Here is a 23,863-nt window from a genome sequence, read left to right as displayed (position 1 = left end):
GGGAGATCGAGGGAGGGAATGGGGAGTTGTTTAATGGGTGCAGAGTTTCTGTTTGGGATGATGAACAAGTTCTGGAGATGGATGGTGGTGATGGTGATTGCACAATGATATGAATGTATTAAATATCATGCCTCTGAAATGTACACCCCAAAATGGTAAACATGGTAACTTTTATTATGTATATTTTACCACAGTAAAACCAAAAAAGGCAGCAGAAACCAAGGGCCTTACTCCTTGGTTGTTTAGAACCCTGAGCTCATGCCACATCCTGAGCGTTTTCATGGGGCTTGAAAAATTTGATCACACTCTTGTCATTACTAGAATGATCACATTTGCTGGAGATGTCAAAGAAAATGCATGTGTAACTGTCCAATATTTATTTCAGACTACTCACAACTTAAAACTTCTTCAGGAAGCACTTATGCCTGTGTCTGCACTTGACCTTGGAGGGAGCCTCCAGTTCATTTTAGAGCTACGACAAAAATGGAATGACATGAAGCCTCAGTTCCAGGTGAAGAAATACATTGCCGGATTTGGGTGAATGGAAAAAATATTTAAAACTGGTTGCAGTTTACCTGATTAATTGTAATAGGCTGGTGAATTTCTATTTTTTAAACAAAAGTATCGCTTGTCTAAAAATCCACTGTAGGGACATTTTTCTTACTGTTTTCCTACATTCTTTTGAATTTGATGATATACCAACATTTGGGCTACAAAATGTCCTAAATAGATTTTTATCTTAGATTTTTAAAATTCACATGGCTAATTAAACTAGTCATATATTTATCCTGTATTTTCACTCTAATTCTTTTCCTGGGGAGTGCAGAGGTGTTTTAAATTGAGACCTCTCAGAACAAGGATGGGCAACCTCGGACCCAGAGGCTCTGCTGCCCTGAGTCCCTGAGGTGACCACTGTTATGTCACTGTCCTCACCCACCAGCACCCCAGGCACGTACCATCACCCCAGGAATTTTGCTGTGCTCTCCACTCCACCTCTCAGGATATGAGCAACAAAACCACAAGTCATGCTCCTGACCCTGACTGCTTAACACTGTCCCTATTTCCCTGCCTCTTGCCTCTCCAAAATGTGACACAACTGCCAAAAATTGCCAGCTGCTAGTCACATCATACTTCTGCCTGGATTCTTATGCTTTGCTGCAAAATTTAGATACCTGTGTTTCTAGCTGTCACTACTTCATAAATGTGGGCTTCAAAGAACCCCAGAATCAGAAGATTGAAGATTCCTTTAGGAAACGGTAGGTTCCATTAAGACAAAAACCAATGTAAAACATAGCCACCACGCCTGCTACACACAAACACACCCACAACTGTAACCCACAGCAAACTCTTTAAAACTCTCAGCAAATGTGACTGATGCGCTTGGTTTGTATGCACATTTGCATGTACATGTAAGTTCCTCTAAATCAGGACCATTGCCATACTTCTTTAGCCCCGTCACTGTGGTGCACATATATTTGATGCCCAAATGCTTAAACTCGACGACCCTTTTTAGGTCACTCTTCTGAAAATTATCTCCTTAGTCTAAATCATTTCCATTGCTTTTACCTTTCATACAAAAGATCTACGCTTGAAATTATAGTAGCATTCTCTCTCTTTCTCTCACTCTGTCTCTCTCTCTTCTTTTTTTTTTTTTTTTTTTTTGAGACAGAGTCTTACTCTGTTGCCCAGGCTGGAGTGCAGTAGCACAATTTTGTCTTGCTGCAGGCTTTGCCTTCCAGGTTCAAGTGATTCTCGTGTCTCAGCCTCTGGGGTAGCTGGGATTACAGGTGTACGCCACCACGCCCGGCTAATTTTTGTATTTTTAGTAGAGACAGGGTTTTGCCATATTGGCTAGGGTAGTCTTGAACTCCTGCCCTCAGGTGGTCAACCCTCCTTGGCCTCCCAAAGTGCTGGGATTATAGACGTGAGCCACCGTGCCCGGCCTACAGTAGCATTCTCTTTAAAGTATGCCCCCGTTGTAAATTCTATTCCAGAATCTGGATTCCCATAAGGGGTATCTGAGCAATGCCAGGTGAAAGAGAAGGCAGTTTATCCTTCCCTACATGTGATGGCTATTTGTGGATCATGGGATGACCGCTTTTGAAACAGTCTGTCTACTATGCTGTTCAGCTGGTGGTTCATTCTGATCATTCTTTTATCACAGAGCACAAGTTATTCCCCTGATATATTTTTACACTCATCTCCTCATGGTGTTTTTACCATACTGCCTGATTCTAGTCTGTATTAAATATCAGAGATAATCATGGGGCTGCATAAAATATCTAAAATACATTTACTTAACAGATGAATAGAACATTTGGTATGCCATAGAAATGTATGACTTTGTTTTTCCACATAGCTTTGAAACATTTTTGCATTGCTCATGCTATTTTTTTTTTGTAAACTTCTCAGATGAATATAGGAAAATATATCTCTATCATCCAGCACAATGCCCAAATTTTTTGGAGGGTGAGGGCATTCATAATAAGTGTTTGTTGACAAATGAATGAGTGATTCATTGTTTAGACCTTTATATTGTCAGTTGCAAAGTAAAAAAGTTCTTTAAAAGCAAGATTTTTTTTATCACTTTCAATATTTTAGCAATTAAATGATGAGGTTCAATACATTATGAAAGAATCAGAGGAGTTAACTGGCAAAGGAGCCCCTGTAAAAGAAAAGTCTCAACAACTGAAGGACCTCATTCACCTCCAACAAAAACAGAAAGAGAGAATCCAGGATTACGAGGATATCCTGTACAAGGTGGTCCAGTTCCATCAAGTCAAGGAAGCGGTAAGGCTTAGAAGGGATGTTTGAAAAATCCTGAGTTTTAAACTATGCAATTAAAAATGAATTATTAAATAATAAATAAAGACCAAATTGTATCTTCTAATATCAGAAGTTTACACAATCTGGCCCCTATCTTTACTCTCACTATGTTCCTATTCTTCCTTTTGTTCCAGACAAACTGAGCTCTTCATCCCTCAGAGAGGATGCACACATATCTAACTCCAACCCTTGACTCTCAGGCTGCCATTATTTGACAAGTCTGTCTTTCTCCTCCCTCTTATCTAAATCCTATACCTCCTTCCAACAATCCTACCTCACTTGGAGTGATTTCTCTCTCTTCAAAAATCCTAGAGCTCATTATTTATTCCACATATCTTGCATTTTACTATCTTGATTCTTAACTACCTTTTGATAAGCATAGCTTCCCTCCCCTACCCCCCGCCCCGCCCAATTCAGTTGTAGGCTCTTTGAGGGCAGAAACCAAGTTCAATTTTTTTTTTTTTTTTTTTTTTTTTTTGCACTTCAAGTACCTGACATCACGGAGTGCTATTTGTTGGTGGCATTTTTACAAAAACTTCATAGTTATGGTCTCTATTAACATAAGATAGAGGAATATTAATTAATATCCCTTTAAAATAGCCTCTAAATTTACTCAGAGCACAGGCCTAGATCTTGCTAATGTTTTGGTTCATGACCAAAAAGAATTTCCTTCTTTAATGGAACTGACGATGTTAGCAGTTCAATTTTACCACCATTGGATTTGCAGCATTCTTATTTGGCTAATGCCAACAGTTTATAGATGGCCTTGGCAGCATTTCGACCAGCTAGCAAAATGTGCTATAGAAATTAGGCTTAAAAAAAAAATCTGTCTTCATATAAAACTCAGGTTAATTGTTAATGCCCTAAATTTTAGCTGGGACATCTCATCAGATCAAGAGAGCTGGAGTTTGTAGAGCAGCCGAAGGAACTGGGTGATGCTCACGATGTGCAGATTCACCTCTGGTGCTCTCAGGAAAAGCAAGCACGTGTAGACCATCTCCACAGACTGGCCCTTTCCTTAGGAGTGGACATCATCTCATCAGTGCAGCGGCCTGTAAGCATCCAGCACCACCATCATTTGACTCAGTTCTAACTGGGGCTTGGGCTAGCGTATGAAAGAAACCAGGCAGATTGCTTAGTATATGTTAAATTTAAAAATAAATTAAACCATTGGGGTAGTTATTTGTGATTCGTTTCTACCCTCTGACAAGAGAAAAAAATTTAAGTAGAAAATCTAAATATAAAAGTCTTGTTGAATACCTCTATTCTCATGAAAAAATATTTAAGAGCATTTATATAGTAGATCTGTATAGTCCAGTGTTGCAGTCACTTTTTTGCCTTTGACATGTGCCTAATGCAACTAAAAAACTAAAGTTTTAATTTTATTTAACTTGCATTAATTTAAATACAAATTTAAAAATTGATCCTCAGCATAGTTATTGGAAAACTTTTAAGTATGTTGAGAGCAATTTGGGTATGGGAATCAACTTTTGAAACTGTAAATTTAAAAAATTAAAATACAGATCAAATATTTCTGATCAAAATTTAGCAACAAGTGAGGATGCTCAAAGTATGAAATACACACCAGATTTCAAAGAGGTATTATGAAAAGCAATCATAGTAGTATTTTTTATATTACTTACATGTTAAAATGGTGATATTTGGACATAGTTGGTTATATTATAAAAATTAATTTTGCTCCATCTTTTTATTTGATTTTTTGATATGACTACTAGGCAATTTTAAATTATTTGTGTGTTTACATTCTATTTTTGTTGGCCAATGCTGTTTTAGCATTGCTGATCTGGAAGACCATCTAGATCTTAGAGTTCACCCAGGCCAGAGCTATCATTTTATGGATGAAGAATTTGAGGCAAACAGAAATTCCCACCTTACCCATAAAAGCCCAGAATGGAGAAGTCCAAGTCTCCTGATTCTAGCCAGGGCTCATTGGATTTGTTTGATGCCACTGTCAGACTTCAAAAGAGGGGCCTAAAAGAGAAGGAAATATTCCCAGATCAAATTTTCATCAATAATTCACTGGACATTGATTCTTAAAAAAAAATCCTTCTTCGGCCTGGGCACATTGACTCACGCCTGTAATCCCAGCACTTTAGGAGGCCGAGAAGTTCAAGACCAGCCTGGCCAACATGGCGAAACTCTGTCTCTACTAAAACTACAAAAATTAGCCAGGTGTGGTATTACATGCCTATAATCCCAGTTACTTGGGAGGCTGAGGTAGGGGAATCGCTTGAACCCGGGAAGGAGAGGTTGCAGTGAGTTAAGATCCAGCCTTTGCACTCCAGCCTGGGCAACAGAGTGAATAAGACTCCATCTCAAAAAGAAAAAAGAAAAAAAACACACACATACACACAAAAACCACCACTACCAACAAACACAAAATAAAACACAAAATCCTTCTCCAGATTTCTAACTTGAGGGGAGAAAAGATTATGTTTACTCTAACAACAGGTATAACATTAATAAAATCATAATGGCCCATTTTATTTTAAAGTACATGTAAGATATCCACTAAACTATATGAAATGCAGTGAATATAAAATATATATTTTTTGAACTGAAAGATACAGAAATACAAATTATCTGCTGTTGTTAATGGAATTGGTTTTTTGCCAGGAAAGAGCTTTCTTTTTAAAGAGTTTTATTTTATTAGTACATTTATTTTTAAAAGAATAAGAAAGCAAGAAGTCTCACTTTGTGCAAATAATGTGAATTGTTCTCCAATCGTCCTCTGGCCTTGGCCCTGGCAGCCCGCTGTGCTGAGCTGAGATTGGAGCACTTGCATAATGAACCTGAGGTTAAGCTCAAGTTGACAGGAAAATTATAGTGCAGAAATCAAATGTTTCTAATGCATATTTTAGGCCTTTTGAAGTAAAGATTATACCCTATAATGAAAGGGGTCTCTGAGGAGTTGGGTGTGATGAGTGAATCTTCAACACTAGAAATTCGAGCTGGGAAATATCTTTTCTATAATGTTGGGTGTCTGGCTTCTTTCTGAAATAATTATGCTCAAATATGTTTAAGGTAAAATAAATCAGGAACCTATTTCTTTTTTAAAAAAGTGTCATTTATGAGTTTCATAATTCAGGTAAATAGCTTACTCATCTCATTGCTGTTTTGCCCATTCTCCCCATTACCACCATTTGTCTCTTTTAGCACTGCTCTAATGTTTCTGCAAAGAACTTACAGCAGCAGCTGGAGCTCCTTGAGGAGGAAAGCATGAAGTGGCGTGCCAAAGCTGAGGAGTATGAACGGAGCCTGTCCCGTAGTTTGGAGTACTGCGCCATGAGAGACGAGATAAACGAGGTGGGGGTGGGAGGGGTGAGAACTGGCACATTGCCAAAAAGCTGTTTGACCCTAAAGCATGTGTCTAAATGTCCACATATGTGCACACTCCCACACACACAGACACACAGTGAATCAGGAGACTTTCTTCTCACTTATGTCTTTTAATCCACTGAGCAGTGACCTCAGGGCTCTGGAAGTTTGAGTCAACTTCAAGCTCCCAAATTTGTTGAAGTCAGTATGATGTCAATACATAGAAAAACCAATAATTCAGTAGTATGGTTTTTTTGCTTGCTTTTGTTTGTTTTTTGCTTCCCCCTTCTCCCTCAAACCTGTATAGCAGTCATTTGCTTGAGTGGATACAGCTTTTTCAGGACCCAGAGGAAGGGGTGACATTGACCAGTTCGTTGCAGCCAACTCCAGCCTGCTGAGGTTCTATTTAAGGGTCATTGACTCATGGTGAGTCAATGGTGCCAGAGGCCAGGGAGCAGGCACTTTGCTTCGGAGGCTACGAAGTATTATCACTGAGGTCTAGTGGCTGGTTTCATATTTACTCAAACTGCGTGGCTTTTCTGGCAAAACAACTCTTCGAGAAAAAAGAAGTAACAGATCAGAGTGATCTTCTATATCCATGCACCTCCACATGCTTAATTCTACCTCCTCTCCCTCAACTGTAACCAATCGACAACACCTAGATATTCACTAAATCACAACCACCACCTGCTCCTAGCTAAGCTTTCCATTGAAAGGCTTACTTGTTCTGGGAGAAAACAGCTCACAGATTGGGATAGCAACAGTTCTGATTCTTAACTGGGAAGTGATAGCAGAACACAAGGGTACCCATAATTCTGTATTTATCTCCATTTAGAACAAAATGTTTCTGAGCCTATTAAGCCATGAGTCCATTGGGAAAGAAGGTGGTGGAAAAGGAGGCAGTAAACTTTCTTCACTTTCTATTTATGCCCAATTTACATCAACTAGACCCAGCAAGTATCAAATATTACCCAACAACATTAAAGCACAGAAATAAGTGTAAATAACTCAACTTTAATGGTGGCATGGCTCTGAAGTGGCCCTTCCTGTAGGCCACATATTTACAGACCACAGGCAGGTGCAGGATGGAGCATGGCTGGAAGAAAAACCAGAGGGGAAGAGAGCAGGAGTGGCCACTTTGATCCTGTTAAACAGGAGGGAAGCAGGAACTGATATCTGATAATGATGTTCATTTCAGCAGTGTGCTACAGGACTGTAGAGTTTCAGCTCATAATTTGTGTTCCCGCGAGTTACTTTTGGCTAGAGAGGTGTCAAGACTCTTTGGGGTTGAACCGGTGTTGTAATTTGCCCTGTAGGTGATAGAATGGCCACTTCAGGTTCCTGTACTGCTGCTTACATGTCAATCACGTCTTGTTAAGGAAAACCATCAGAGCACATTAGTCTCCCCAAGGCTACAAAATGTGGATTCATGGTTATGGAAACTGTTCCTTTACAGTCTTTCCTTAAAGTTATCTTCTTTATTCCTCCTTCTCTCTTCTTTCCTCCCCTCCCCCTCCCCCTTTCCTCTGGTTTTCCCTCCTTCTCTTCCTCCTCGTGTACTTCTATTTGTAAACCTTTGTCTTGCCAAAAATCCTCCCTCTTTGCAGGGATGGTTGGGCTCTACATTTGCTGACGTGCAAGTGGAGCAGGCTGAGGGGTTTTCCCAGCCCCCTCTGGCTCCATTTCTGTCTCCCTGTAGACCTGTGATATTTATGAAGCTGGGTCTCCCTGTTCAGGCCCTTCCAGCAGGAATTCTATTTATAGGGACTGCCTCATGATGAGACTGCGTTTGGAGCCAGTCGGCTGGGATGACAGATGTCCCTTCCTGTCAGTAGGGACGCCCCAGGATTGTCTGTACCGTGTCAGAATGAGCAGCCAGATACATGCGGGTTTGATTTAGGAATCAGGTATCACTTCAGCATGCTCTTACATTTTAAGAGAGATATTCTTCCCATTTGCTTCCACTACAGATCCAGTTAATCTTTCATGTAACTTACAATTTCACATTTAAATGACCTTTGAGAACTTTGGGTCTTTGTCGTTTCTCCTTTTTTGTGGAGATATGAGGAGTGTGCACACCCTGGACTTTCTCACGACAGGCCTAAGGGAAAATAATCAGAAGGAATATTTTCCATGCCCCTTAGGAAAATAAAAATACGTGTGTTCTAGTTTATATTGTGAATAGTAGAACCCAAACAGATGGCTAGTTTCCACAGTGGTAATAATATTTGCTATCTAGACATTATTCTTATTGTTATCATTATTAGTCTTTGGGTACAGCTGCTTAAAACATTTGTAAAATTAAATATGATACGTTACACTATTTTTTTCTGCATAAACAATTAAAATTAGATAACATGCCAGAGGACTAAACCAAGTATAGCATTTAATTTTTAAAGTTGATTTTTAAACACAGTTTCACTTCCAATGTGCTTAAAGTACTGTTAGAAAGTTCACAGATTCTGACTTGCAATGGATTTTGGAGAATGTCCAGTTCAGTATGTTCATTTTTCAGATGGGAAAACTGAGGAGCATAAGACTTTCATGTTAGGAATATGCTACAGGACAACAGAGTTTCAGCTCAGGGTGTTCCAGGGAATCGACTTCAGGCCACAGACTCATTTGTTGGGCACCAACATGCTTATCATTTGTTAAATTCAGAATTCACCATTTATATAGTATTTCAGTGTCATTCAACCACTGCATGGTCTGATGTTAAATATCTTTTTTTTTAATGCTTTCCTCTTCTATCCCTATTTTCTGGTATATCTAAGATGTTTGTATGATCTGATATCATAGCACGGTTCATTTGGTTATTTCAAAAAAATTTCTTTCTTGACCGTGCTATAGCTAACTTACATGGTCTTAACTGCACTGAAAGCCCTTAGAAAAGAACTCAGTACCCCAAGGCAAAATAAAGTGTTCTAAATGTAATTTTTTAAAATGCAATGTGATGTGCCTTAAAGACAATGAATGATAGTTTGTGCTTATCTTTGAGTAAAAACCATTTTTTTCCAATTTCATATGAAGACATAGGAAATTGTAAAGCCTTATTTTCTTCATGTCTACCTACTAGAAAAATAATCTTCAGACTGCCAGATTTTGTGTTTTTTCCTACCCATTTCATACAAAGATACATTTGTATGCATGAATGTTGAATATAATTCATATTTTTTCTTGCCTGGCTATATAAATAAGTTGTTCATACACAAAGCACAATAGACATATTCTCTGCCATATTACATGACACAGAAACATCATTCTTTACACATCTACATTTAGAAATGTAATAAGTTAATATCAAGCATGTTTTCTTCTTTCAACCTGACCAAAAAAATTACCTTTACGTCTACATGATGTTAATGGAAATTTGTAGCTCGAGGCTCATATTACAGATCACAATTACTTTGCTGAAAAGTATAGTAATGACAGAATTGGGTTGGTATTTATTTTCTCAAGTTTTCCACATAGAACTTCCAGATAATTATTTTACCTTACCCTGAATTTTTCCACTGTAGCAACATCTTGCCCATCAGGAATTATGCAGAAAAGGACTTAGTATATATGTTCCATGTATCAGTCACATGTTCTAATGGCACAAATTCTTTTTTCAACTTGAATAAATCAGTCCAATGAGTTCCAGGGATACAAGTCGATTAGTAGCAGTAAATTAGAATAGGGGAATAGTGTTGCTATGGACACATACACAATAAAATTAAAACCACCTGACATTGTATAGCACTTTGCCACTGACAAAAGGACCATGGCAGCAAAGGAAGCAGAGAAAGAGTTTGCATAGATGGCAAAACACCCAACAGGGCAGCACAATGGTATAGTACAGACAATAATTATTTTCCAGATTTATAACCTGAATTCATCATTTTCTTTAAAAAGGACTCCATTATATTCACTCAACGAATGTGTTACTGTGGCTTCTGTGTACCAAGCCATAAGAATACAAATAGCAGTGGCTCACACCTGTGATCCCTGCACTTTGGGATGCCAAGGTAGGAGGATTGCTGGAGCCCAGGAGTTCAAGTTCAGCCTGGGCAAGATGGTGAGACCCTGCCTCTACAATTTTTTTTTTGTTTTTTTTTTGTTTTTAGACAGAGTCTCACTCTGTCGCCCAGGCTGGAGTGATCTCAGCTCACTGCAACCTCTGCCTCCCGGGTTCAAGCAATTCTCCTGCCTCAGCCTCCCGAGTAGCTGTGATTACAGGTGTGCGCCACCATGCCCAGCTAATTTTTGTATTTTTAGTAGAGATGGGGTTTCACCATGTTGGCCAGACTGGTCTTGAACTCCTGACCTCAGGTGATTCACCCGCCTCAGCCTCCCTAAGTGCTGGGATTACAGGCCTGAGCCACCGTGCCCAGCCCTACAAACATTTTTTAAAAATTAGCCAAATGTGGTGATATGTCCCAGTAGTCTCAACTACTTGAGATGCTGAGACAGGGGGATCCCATGTGCCCATGAGTTTGTTAGGCTGCGGTGAGCCGTGATCACTCCAGTGCACTCTAGCCTGGACAAGAGAGTGAGACTCCACCAATTAAAAAGAAAAAAAAGAACACAAACATCCTCAGGAAACTTCAAGTCTAGACAGCATTAAAACCCATGAGACTTCACAGTCACAGCCATTCCTCTAGTGGGCCCCATCCTGGATCCATCTGGATGGTATGTGTAAGAGGATAAGAAAGATTACAATTTGCTCTAAAAGCATCCATTCCATAAGGTTAAAATGTTAACATTTTGGTGTTTAACATCTGCAAAATGACTGGAATCTTTCTGAAGAATAAAGAGAGCTGAAGTTTTAAATTATGGTTATCATTTTCAGAAAACAAAACTTGACAAACATATTATGAAGACACAAAACATGCAAAATGGATAAAATATTTATTACTGACACCTGTTGCTACCTACAATTTAAGGCAGAGCAATTGTCATGTCTTCCCAAGTTGTCCCACTTTCAGCCTCTAGCAACTGGCCTCAAGCATGGGAAGACAAGGGTGTGGTTGCCAAATGGAAGGAGGACAAAAAGTCTTCTCCTGAAATCTCTCTAGCACTAAGTCTGAATATTCTACAATTGGGAGGCCAAGGTAGGAGGATTGCTGGAGCCCAGGAGTTAAAGTCCAGTCTGGGCAAGATGGTGAGACCCTGCCTCTACAAAAAAAAATTTTTTTTTTTTGAGACAGAGTCTCACTCTATTGCCCAGGCTGAAGCGCAGTGGTGTGATCTCGACTCACTGCAACCTCTGCCTCCTGGATTCAAGCAATTCTCCTGCCTCAGCCTCCTGAGTAGCTGAGATTACAGGCGTGTGCCACCATGCCTAGTTAATTTTTGTATTTTTAGTGGAGATGGGGTTTCACCATGTTGGCCAGGCTGGTCTTGAACTCCTGACCTCAGGTGATCCACCCACCACAGCCTCCCTAAGTGATAATTGATAATTGTAGCAAATGATTTGGGTTAAATTTTGAGCCTTTGGGTCTCTTGATTTTGAATAACGCATACCTGGGAGGTGATAACATCACAGCTTTCTGTTGCTGAACATGAGCATCAAAAAGCTTTTTTCTGGAGTAAATAAAATGACAGGCAAGAAATGACATTCATGAAGGGGACATTATGGAAATTGACCAGTCATTTTATATTTTTGCTTCTGGCCAAACATGTGCCATAGTTCTAAGGAAAGGCTTTCTTTTTAAATGCATTAAATGCATTTCTGTTTTAAATGTCCCATGTCCCTCACACAAATTGGCCTTGACAGCAGCAAACTTATAAATAATACATTTTCATGCCAAAGCTGGCTCAACCAGCTTGCCCAGGGTGGACTAACAATAGCAAGCCAGCCTCACTTGGCATCAGCCTCTTTCCCTTCTGCTTCTTTCCAAAGAAGCTTTGTTCATTTCTAACCCTGAGAGGGGGCTTACGGCATGCTAGAAAATTTGGCAAAGATGCTCATTCTGCTAATTTCAAAATATTTATAGTTTTTAAATCTTAATAGCTTATTTCTAATTATAGCTATGTTAACTCGGTCTGTTTATTCTATGGTAAATATAGAGGAGCTGACCATGTGAAAAGATGGGAAAATAAAATTATTCATTAAAAATATGTTTTCCCTAATTTTCTGAAAACTTTGAGGAACTTTAGTATGAATTATGACATCATTTAAAGATTTCTAACAGGGTAAAATTTTTCTCACCCCAAGCTTGGGGTGTATTTCTCCGCTTATGTGTTCAACTGGAGCAGTTGTCTCAGCCCCATCCCACCATTCCCCATTGTTGACAAGTTGACTAAAGTTAGAAACAGCTGTGTGAACAATGATACCACACCCAGCAACTATGGCACTCAGTTCCTTTAAAAATATGACCACAAGTTATGTTGGGATTAGATGGGAAGTTAAGTTTTCTTTTTTTTTTTTTTGGAAGTTAAGTTTTCATATTGGAAAGTGCGGGTAAGAAAATTAAGAATGGCAAGATTTTTCAGTTGCTGAAGGTAATTTCGTGCATATTGCCTTCCACTCGTATCTGCAGTAGTCCTGACTTTGAGTTGAAAAAAGGCACAGAGATTTAGATTTAAAATGGATTTCCAGTGAAACCAAAATAGAAAAGTGCCAGCAACTTTGTCAAGGGAGCTCATGTGTCAGAAAGAAGCTGATCCCATTTCACATGCCCACAGTGTCATGAACATTCTTTGGCCTTATAAATCATCTTCAGTGGAAGTGCACACATTCTGAAGCAAACAGAAATCAAATCACACTCATCATTTATCAGTCTTAAATTTCTTAATCCAAAGTAGATTTAAAATCTCATGGTTGAAAATTAAAGTATTAAATCTCAGCCTTTCTCTATTTATCATATAGTTTTCAAATAGACATTGAATTTTCCCATTTAAAGCAGATGTAATCCAGTGGTTATCAGGTTAGTGACAGAGCCCTTCTTCCTTTCTGTAGACTAAGGTTTTCTGATGTATGTCACATTTAAGTAGAAGAATATATAAGTTTATTTTCCAGTGGATAAATTTTAGTGACAGGGCATTTTTTCCTTTCATTTTTAATTGTGGTAAAATGCACATAGCATGAAATTTACCAGCTTAACTGTTTTAAGTGTATAGTTTAGTGGTATTAGGTACGTTCACATTGTTGTGAACCCATCACCACCATCCATCTGCAGAGCTTTTTTGTCATTTTAAACAGAAACTCTGCACTCATTAAATAGTAACTCGTTATTGAGATGTTTTTTAAAACAATAATGTCTGGTTTCCTCAGATGTAGTACTTATTACATTTATAGTTGCAAAAACTCCTGCCAAAATTTTATGTAAATTACTAAGGATATAACCCCTTTATATCTCAATCTTACAAAATTGACGTTATTTATCCTTTCTTGTTAAAATCAAACATATGCACATTAAAACATTGAGTGCCATAGAATGTAAATGTTTATTAGTTATTTCACAAACACATCAACTGAATATGATCTTTTAAATATTCCACTGAGTTTCTAATAGAGAAATAATGTTCAAATTCTGAAACTTTTCACTTTTTCTGAACATTACTGATTTATTTATCAGTTAAAGTAGTTCATGCGGTCTCTGTGCTTGGTTTAGTTTGTAACTTAAAAGTAATGTTCAACAACATTATTTACCATATAAACTAAACAACACTGATTAAGTATATGTGTATCCGATGCAAAAATTCTATCAGTATAATAATTTCCGTGTGCAATTCCACTAGAGCTTTAAAGTTGATGTCTCCTAGATGTGTTAAAGATAAGATAAAGGCTTTATTTTCACAGTCTGCAGAATTTGAAATAAGCATTTTGAAAAAGCATACATTTTGTAGGGCAAGTATGTTTTTCTGCATTACAATTCTAAAATCTAGCACATGCATGGTCTTTATTCCCTCCCAAATAATTTGTTTGCTGTCATCAAAAAGAATTTTAATGCTTTTCTGACTTATCTTAGCTCAAATTTATCAACCATGACATTGTTCAGTCTTGCTATGAAATGCCTCCATATAATCTGAGAAGGTATTTTTTTTCTCTGTACTTTGTTGATAATACAGAGAGTTGCCTGTCAATATGCTTCTCCTTCTTAAATATAGAGAAGGGACAGAAAGAGGTGCATTTAATGGAACTGGGCTGCTTAGAAATTTGGTGCACTGGTAAAGTTGAACTGTTTTTAAGACTGTCAAAATCTTTCCCCTATGGATAGCTGTATGCTTTATTTATACACAGGTTAGCTTAGCTGTCATTAGCAACAACTGTCACTTTACTTTTTTTGTTTTTGAAGGATCTCTGAAGTTAATGGTCTATATCTAAGAAGTCAAACTCTTTTCAGAACTGCTCACGAAAAATAATTTTTAACTGGGCAGATAATAGTTATTTTTCCCTACTAAATCTCATATTGGGTCTTCTCTTCCACCCCACCGATGTCCAGGTGGTCTAAATGTCAACACTTCATTGACTTCTTCAACATGGATAGCTTTTTGGAGCCTTAATAAATGTATACATGATGGCTGTGAGAGAGTATTGGAAGATAGATCTGGGGCAAATATTAGCATATCGAAAACAGAATGAATGGGAAAAAAAGATATAAAATAAATACAAATAAGAAAATTAGAGTTGTTAAAAGTTTATGTATGATATCTGAGAAATTTTCTTACTTGAGGGACAAAGGAATGTTCTATAGCTATAATTCCTAATTAAAAATTACAAATCGAAAAGTATTAAACATTTTATAATTACTCATATTTGGAGGATATATTTAAATTCACTTTGTGTGTCCACTTGGCAGACTTGTTTTCTATTGAAAATCACTCTGAGGCCGGGCGCGGTGGCTCAAGCCTGTAATCCCAGCACTTTGGGAGGCCGCGGTAGGTGGATCGCTTGAGGCCAGGAGTTTGAGACTAGTGTGGCCAACATGGTGAAACCCTGTCTCTACTAAAAGTACAAAAATTAGCCAGGCATGGTGGCACACATCTGCAGTCCTAGCTACTTAGGAGAGACATCAGAATTACTTGAACCCAGGAGGCAGATGTTGCAATGAGTCAAGATCGTGTCAATGCACTTCAGCCTGAGTGACAAAGTGAGACCCTGTCTCAAAAAAGAAGAAAGGGAAAGGAAGGGAATGGAGGGGAGAGAAAATTACCCTAAATACATTTTTAAGATTATGAATATTTTGAAGTGTTCAGATGCTTTGATTTCTTAATGACTTACTTTGTTTTCTCATTTTAAGGAAATCACCTATTTCTTTTTGTTGAACTACAGCTCAAAGAGTCATTCAAAGATGTCAAAAAGAAATTCAATAATTTGAAGTTTAATTACACTAAGAAAAATGAAAAATATCGGAATCTGAAGGTGCTTAAATATCAAATTCAACAAGTTGATATGTACGCTGAAAAAATGCAGGTAACAAGAAAATATGGTTTGTATATGTGTGTGTGTGTGTATGTATGTACTACACAATTATTGCAAAATTGTTTTGCATTTCAAATCTAGATACCTAACTCTGGCTTTTTGTAGCACTGGGACTCAAAGGGTATTTTTCCATCTTTATAACAATTTTATCCTTCATGTAAAAATACATAATAAATTGATTTATTTCTTGAGGCAGATCCAGAATGGTTTCTGCCAAACCTACCCAGCGTGTCTACTTCCATTCTTCTCCCCAACACATACACACACATGCATGGACGCATGCACACGCCTTCTACACTCCTCCTCCTTTTCTTGCGTCCATCTATGTCATTAGTTTTGCTGCTCCTATAGCCTCTTATTCCTATCTTGATTATCACATGTACTGGCTAGATTATTTAAATGCCTTTTCCAGGAGACAGTGAGCTTATTGAGGACAACTATTTGATTTAATTATCATTGTCTTTAAAAAATATCATATTACTAGTCTCAAAATCTGGAATAAACCTGTGTACATTTTCTATTTATTTGCTGAATGCTAAATCAATAGAATTTGGGGAAAACCCATTCTTTCCATAATATATTTGTAATAATTATTATTTTAATAGATTGGAGGAAGCTGCAAAAGCTTTTACTAGTTTTTTTCTCGGTATTGAATCACTAGCATCATAAATACAAATTGAATGTTATTTTAAAAACTTCTTGTTTTTCACACAGGCTTTGAAAAGGAAAATGGAAAAAGTTAGTAATAAAACTTCTGATTCTTTCTTAAATTATCCAAGTGATAAAGTTAATGTCCTTTTGGAAGTCGTGAAGGATTTGCAAAAACATGTGGATGACTTTGACAAAGTTGTGACAGATTACAAGAAGAATTTGGACCTGACTGAGCATCTCCAGGAGGTGATAGAAGAGGTAACTTTTTTTTGCAGTGGTATCCATGTTGCAATGTTGTTTTCAAAAATTATTTTGCAACTTTAAAGCAATGTCACATTAGCTGTTATTGTCATTATACATGTATCATGCTCCTTTTCATGATTTTTTTTCTTAGGATAATTATTTAAAATGGAATTGCTGGACTTAAGGGGATGAATGTTATAAGGTCTTTGGTTTTATTGGTCAATTTATCTTGAGAAAGGTCTTTACGAATTTACCGGCAATGTGTAAGAGTTCCTGTTTCTCCATAACCTCATCAACTGAAGATGTTTAATTATCATGAAATTATGCTGGATATCTGTTTAAAATGCTCAGAGTGGCTTATTTATTTCACAGAACTTGAAAATATTTATTTTAAAGATCGATACTGTGATTTTTCAGTTACAAAAAGTTGTTATTGGTGTTTTATTACTGTCAAGAGGATAAAAGGTAGAGTATACCTAAAATATATGAAATTTGACACGTTAAAGTTATTGTTTGAACACTTCGTATTGAAGAAATTCTGCACTTGAAGTTCTTGAGTGTTCTTTGTTGCCCATTATTGTTTGAGATACAGAACGTCTTTACCGCGAATGCAGTTGAGTTTTTAGATTTAACACCAGATTAAGGAGAATCAAAATGATCAGTCTTCTACATATGATGTACAGGTTTGTTGTGCCTTTGTGGCACTTATTTAAAACCAACTCCTAACAGAGTCATGTGTTTCTATCTCTCACCCTGCATAAGTGCTTTGGGTCTGGGTCAGACATTCCTTCCATCACAGTTATTTATTTTTAATGAGAAATTGTCTCATTCTCCACTGTGTTTGGAAAATATAACTATTTTCTATTAAGAAAAGGTGAAATGCTATTTGTTGGATGATATTTTCCCACTCATAAACTAAATCTTATTTTTCAAGGAGAATTTATTTGGTAGAGTATTCATCAGGCAATACTTTAGCAGTGTATTGTTAATGATATCAATTCATTATGCTGGATTGTGAACATTTGACCTTTTTCTTGCCATTTAGCATGTATTTGGATTCTTTGTCGTGCCAGGTGCTTTTTATCCTGCCTGTTCTTGTAAGTCTGCAACATTCCTCTTAGGAATTATATTTTAGGCAAACCTAAGAAGGCAGGAGAATCAAATATAGTTTCATATTTTTACTTTCTTATAGTTTTATTTATATATATTTTCATATTTGTACTTATTTCTGCCACTAACATTTAAGTGCAAAAGAATATGATCATGTTTTAATATTTTCTTTATTATGACTTAGAAAGTTCAAGCCAATGTGAACATAAAGTTGAGGGAATTAAAATTTGATACTCCACTGGTCAAAATTAAGAACTTAAGAAGGACCGTATTTCTTTCACCTGTGCTTTATCCTATTTAAATTTAGTGTCACTTTTGGTACGAAGATGCAAGTGCCACAGTTGTAAGAGTGGGAAAATATTCCACAGAGTGCAAGACAAAGGAAGCTGTGAAAATTCTCCACCAGCAGTTCAATAAGTTTATTGCACCCTCGGTGCCGCAGCAAGAAGAAAGAATTCAGGAGGCCACTGACCTTGCTCAGCGCTTATATGGTGAGATCTCTTTTAAGATATCCTGTGATTGGCCATTGAACAAATCTATACTGAGCCTAATCCAGTAGAAAGCAAGAGCGTGGCAAGTCCTCAGGGTCCACAGTATAACAACCTATTCAGGGAAAAGGTTCAAGATAAGAACCCACAGCCAGGGAAAGCAAACAGGGAACAGAGGGAGGAATTTCTGGAGCAGATGAAGCCTGCAGATTTTTAACTACTTTGTGTAAGCCTTCCTTCTCTATTCTCTTTTCTCCTCCATCCTTGTTGTTCATCTCTAGGGTAATGACACCAGAACAATATTCAGCTTATATAAACAACAACAACAAAAACCCCATTTAATTTCCACTAGAGTGATTCCTCGAAAAACATAAAATTTCAGTAATACTTTAAGTAGACATAAAGCTAAGACTGAAGTCTCCAGCCCTCTCATTTCGACGAGGCTTTTGGTTCACGAATTTGAGAAAGACCTGGAAAATTCTCCTTTGTCTTCCTCTCACTTGTGGAATAAATGGGAGAACTCAAATTGCCATTTTACAAGTTCTGCTTTCCTCTCTTCCGTGACTAGAAAAGATAACGTCATGTCAGCCTGGGAGATCCTTCCTCCTAAAAGAGGCCCCCATTTAAGAAGTCCATGGAGGATGATAGTTCTTGAGGGCTCTGAGGAATAAGTTCCATGAATTCCCTGGTATCAGTCCTACGAGATCCAGAGTAATTCCCAGTGACCAGGCAAATGCAGCCCAGAAAGAAGACACAGCAGTTGGTACAAAATGCTTAATTTGGCTGCCCATGGCTGCTGCCAGATATTTTCTCTTATATAACATGAAACACTATCCATGGAGAACCATAAATTTTGAAATTTTGTAGTATACTACTTAAATTGTTGAGAATGAATTATTCATGATATTCCAGAAGAAAAGGGTAGACACATAAAAATAATAAAATACGGATTGAAAAATTAATGGAAACTAAGGTGACATCTTCTTGCTGGAGTTACCGTGTAAGTGCACTAAAAATTTTGGAGACACTCTGCTCCCATAGCCTGGTATATGTTTCCTCCACGACTGAACTTTTTACATTGTAGTATAAACACCTATTTATCTTCTCTACTTCCCATAAACTTGAGGAAAGTATATATTTTTTTTCACTGTATTTGTGCCTGGATCAGTGCCTATTCAATCTCAGAGCATGATAAGTACTGACAAAGCCCCTAAAAAGTTAAATTCCCTTCTTGACATGCAAGATCCTGCTTCTGGCTTTGTTTGTATCCCTGGCCCTTATCACCAACTGACATTTTATATAGGTATTTGTCTGTTGCCTGGCTTTCCTTACCAGAGTGTAAGCTGTATTCGAGGATGGATTTTTGCCTGTTAGTTCACTGTCTAATGGCACATACCAACAGCTTAACAAATATTTGATGAATAAATGAATCACTGAATGAATAAATGAATGACATGAGTCTCCATCTGTTTGGTATGGAAGCTATACATTTTTTAAAATTAGTACATCAAGGGAAGTACTTTAAGATTATATCAACTCTTACAAGCTGTTCAAGCACTACTGAACTCAGAATTTTCATGCAAAAAAATTATCTCAAACTTTTGCATACCTTTATCTACTAAGAGCTGTGGCTGTTATAAAGACAATTAAGACCTGGTTCCTGCATTCAAGAGACCACAGTCTAGGCCTTGAAGTCATGGTATGGTAAATGGATTGAGAAGGACATAAAATGTTCGTGTTCGTTTTCTAGGGCTACCGTAACAAAATACCACTGACTGGGTGGCTTAAACAGAAACTTATTTTCTCACACTTCTGGAGTCTGGAAGTCCAAGATGAAGATGCCAGCAGGGTTGGTTTCATCTCAGGCCACTCTGCTTGGCTTGCAGATGGCTGATCTCTTGTTGCCTCTTCACATGGTCATCCCTCTGCACACACACGCCCCTGGTGTCTCTCCCTCTTCTTGTAAGGGCACCAGTCATATTGGATTAGTGCCCCATCCCATGGCCTCATTTTAACTTAACCACCTCTTTAAAGATCTTATCTCCAAATACAGTTACATTCTGAGGTACTGGGAATTGAGACTTCAACATATGAACTTGGCAGGATGGGGGACATAGTTCAGCCCATAACAATGTGTGACACAATCTTGGCCTGGGGTGTGGAGTCAGATAGTCCTGGGTTCAAATCCCTGTTCCTCCGTTTATTGTCTGGGTCACCTAAAGAAGTTCTTTTTTTTTTTCTTTTTGAGACAAAGTCTTGCTTTGTCACCCAGGCTGGAGTGCAGCAGCATGATCTCGGTTCACTGAAACCTCCACCTCCCAGGTTCAAGTGATTCTCCTGCCTCAGCATCCCGAGTAGCTGAGATTACAGGCATGCGCCACCATGCCAGGTTAATTTTCATATTTTTAGTAGAGATGGGGTTTCACCATGTTGGTCAGGCTGGTCTCGAACTCCTGACCTCAAGTAGTCTGCTCACCTTGGTCTCCCAAAGTGCTCAGATTATAGGCACGACCCACTGTGCCCAGACAAGACATTCTTTTGAGCATCGCATTACTCATTTGTAAAATGTGGATAGTAGTAGAGTCTACCCAAGGATTACATTGAACAATGGTTATATAGTGCTCAGGCACAGGCAAATAATAAGCATGTGCTACATGGTAGCTATTTTTATTACAATATATATGGAGAAACCCAGTTGGAAAAGATTCAGAATATCTTCACAGAAATGTTGGCATTTCAGGCGGACCTTAAAGAGTAGGTTATATTTGGACAGCAGAAATAGAGAGTGGAGGGACAGTAGTCCTGGTAGAGGAAGGAATACTCAGTTGCTGTGGGGATCTTCAGAAGGAGTTGCTGGTTCCGTTTGGCTGGAGATAAAATACAGGAGAGAACTAGAGTGACATACATTTGGGAGAGGCAGATTGAAACCATGTTATGGAAGGGCCTTGAATGCCATCCTGAGGAATTTATTCTTCTCTAAGCAGAGAGGAACCACTGGATGTTCTGAATAGGAAAAACTGAGGAGAATTGAGCTTTAAGACTATTCATGTAGCAACATTATTTAGGTTATGTGAAAGTGGCATGGTACAGCAAATGTAATCATTTTCCTAGAATATCTAGCTTTTAGAAACATGTCTTTATTCATTTATTTATCTGTTCAGCAGATATTTATTAAGAACTTACAATTTATCAGCCCTTACACTGGACATGGATATGAATTTATACCTGGACTTTTTTTCTTGCTAAAAATTTGACCTTTAAAATTAGTTTCATCCTTCTCCCCAGGTTTGGAAGAAGGACAGAAATATATTGAGAAAATAGTGACAAAACACAAAGAGGTTCTTGAATCTGTGACTGAATTATGTGAGTCCCTCACAGAGCTTGAAGAAAAACTGAAGGTAATTTCTTCTTCCTAGAATATGTATTTTCAAGCAAAATAAATAAAAGTGTGTTAATCAAATGTCTTCTGGTGCAAAGACGTTTTAATAGAATTTCTCAAGGGACGTAATGTGCACATTTGTTTCACAGCTTTCTAACATAATTATCTGGGTGTTTCTGATAATTAATTCTATTTCTTTCCCATCACTGCAGAGAAAAATATTGCTGGGAATGAGGGCTAAACACAATTAAGGTGTCTGGTTTACATTTTCATGGATCATATCCTAAAAAATGTGTCCCATTAAGACTCTGCCAGTAAACTTTGTATTAAGTAGCCTATGGTTTTGTTTCATAATTAAGTAGCCTATGGTTTTATTCATAAATAATAGATGCCAGGGTGGTTTTTTTTTTTCCTCTCCAAATTGTGGCACCAGAGAAAATAAAATTAATCTTCAGGTATTATATTCATTGAACACTTTTCCTCATGGAAATAGTAAACTAATCATGATCACTTTTCATAGAATACCAATTTCATGGTAACAAATATAGAGAATGTGTTTATGTCTAAGCAAAACCAGTTAAAGTGAAATACATATGTTTCTTTGTCAGTGTCACGACACAAACTGGTTTGATTAATGCTGTTTTCATAGCTGGTTGAAAGAACTGGTTGTTGAGGATGGGCAGAATAGCAAGGTCATTAAGGTCAAAGGCTGTAAAGCAAAGCACAGTTGCCTTGAAATACCAACTCCCTAAATAATTGGATTTGTGACCTTGGTTACATTATTTAATCTCCCTGAATCTCCATTTCCTGATCTACAAAGTGGATCCCAGGGTAGCCCTGACAATTGACTGTGAAGATACTCAAGATTATTGTTGGGATAATTGTTATTGAGGCCTAGTGGTGGTCTCGCAGTTCAGAGCAGAATTATATTTATTTCTAGTAGCCACTTTTTTTTTGGTAGGAATTTCTATGTCATAAATTTATGTGCCTCTTCCATTCAAATAGTTTGTGAGACTTTTAATTCAGTGGGTGCCCAACTAAATTATCTTTATCCTTTGGTTAAGAATCTAGATTTTCTAACCATCTTACCATTTTAAATAACACCACAGTGAACATCTTTGTGCATAGCTTTTTCTTTCTTTTATATTATTACCCACACATAAATTCTACAATCAGGTTTGAGAAAACTGAAATGTTTAATATATGAAATGATTAATATTCTAATATATATGTTATTTGCTTCCCATCAATGTTTCACAATGATAATAAACCATATATCTCATGTTATCTTTTTCAACATTTATCCTTTCCTCCCCACCTCCATCCCACCCCCTGAGGAGCTGCTGCTGCTTCTGACTTCCAATACACAGGCTGCAAATCACTACTTCCTCTGACTCTTTGCTCTTCATTGTCTACAGTATTCCTCCCATTTATATTGCACATCTTAAAGTGAGGGTCAGCTTCATAAAATCTGCTTTCTTCAAGTTATATCCCTTTTCAGCTTTTACCTTGATGGCTATTCTTCCTGAAAGGGCTGTTTCCACAGTCTCTCCCACTTCCTTATTCTCCATTCCTTCCATACTCAGAGTAGTCAGGATTGCATTCTCTCTTTCTCACGCTCAACCTGTCACTTGGATTCTCTTTTGCACTAGCCAGGAGTCCCCTAATTATACTCCCAGCTAGATTACCCTTCCTAAATAGTTCTGCTAGTGTCATCTTCACATTCACAACACTCCACTACAAACTCTTCCTTACCAAGTCAAGTTCCAATTCAAGGCCTTTCAATGTTCTGAGGCTGGTCACCTTTCCCAACCACTGTGCTTCTACATTCACTGTAGATCTGTGTCCTACTGATCTACTGTGCTCCCTGGGATTTCCCACTTCTAAACCTTTACTTCAAGGACATGACCTTCTGTCTGTTTTTCAAAATCTTACCATCTCTCAGAGCCAAACCCAAATGCTGCCTCCTCCATAAATCCTTCCTTAGCTATATCACTCCCTCCCTGATCTCTCATGCCACTTGTGTGCCTTCCTACCTGTCTTAGTCCATCCTGACTGCTATGCCAAATGCCATAGACAAGATGCCTTATAAAAAGCAGACATTTGTTTCTCATAGTTCTGGAGGCTGGAAGTTCAAGATCAAGATGCTGGCTGATTTGGTGTCTAGTGAGGACTTCCTGGTAGCTGTCTACTTACTCTAACCTTACATGGTGGAAGAATGAGGGGTATCTCTCAGCCCTCTTTTCTGAGGGCACTAATCCTCTTCATGAGAGCTTCACCCTCATGACCTAATCACTTCCCAAAGGCATCATCTCCTAATACCATCACCTTAAGGATGTGGATTTTAACATATAAACTTTAGGGGAACATAAACATTCAGGCTATAACACTAGTATAATCACACATATAACTACTACA

At 37.8% G+C, this 23,863-nt stretch overlaps 1 protein-coding gene and 1 long non-coding RNA gene across 12 annotated transcripts in view; one reads left to right on the top strand and one right to left on the bottom strand.

Moving 5' to 3' along the window:
- LOC105499519 (uncharacterized) overlaps positions 1-23,863 on the bottom strand; it is a 195,466-nt gene that overhangs the window by 101,092 nt on the left and 70,511 nt on the right. For all 5 annotated transcript variants that reach the window (XR_011610262.1, XR_011610261.1, XR_011610264.1 and 2 more), the window contains one exon: positions 4,723-4,818. This is a non-coding gene — a long non-coding RNA (uncharacterized lncRNA). The remainder of the gene's footprint in view (positions 1-4,722; positions 4,819-23,863) is intronic.
- LOC105499520 (coiled-coil domain containing 141) overlaps positions 1-23,863 on the top strand; it is a 263,883-nt gene that overhangs the window by 181,852 nt on the left and 58,168 nt on the right. For all 7 annotated transcript variants that reach the window (XM_011772110.3, XM_071073848.1, XM_071073845.1 and 4 more), the window contains exons 15-22: positions 386-511; positions 2,602-2,790; positions 3,701-3,880; positions 6,004-6,153; positions 15,425-15,565; positions 16,289-16,483; positions 17,886-18,069; positions 21,352-21,464. In XM_011772110.3, coding sequence (XP_011770412.2) covers positions 386-511; positions 2,602-2,790; positions 3,701-3,880; positions 6,004-6,153; positions 15,425-15,565; positions 16,289-16,483; positions 17,886-18,069; positions 21,352-21,464 — 1,278 coding nt within the window. The remainder of the gene's footprint in view (positions 1-385; positions 512-2,601; positions 2,791-3,700; positions 3,881-6,003; positions 6,154-15,424; positions 15,566-16,288; positions 16,484-17,885; positions 18,070-21,351; positions 21,465-23,863) is intronic.

This window comes from Macaca nemestrina, chromosome 11, assembly GCF_043159975.1.
Source record: "Macaca nemestrina isolate mMacNem1 chromosome 11, mMacNem.hap1, whole genome shotgun sequence".
Taxonomy (NCBI): Eukaryota; Metazoa; Chordata; class Mammalia; order Primates; family Cercopithecidae; genus Macaca; species Macaca nemestrina.
This window is presented reverse-complemented; position numbering and strand designations above follow the sequence as displayed.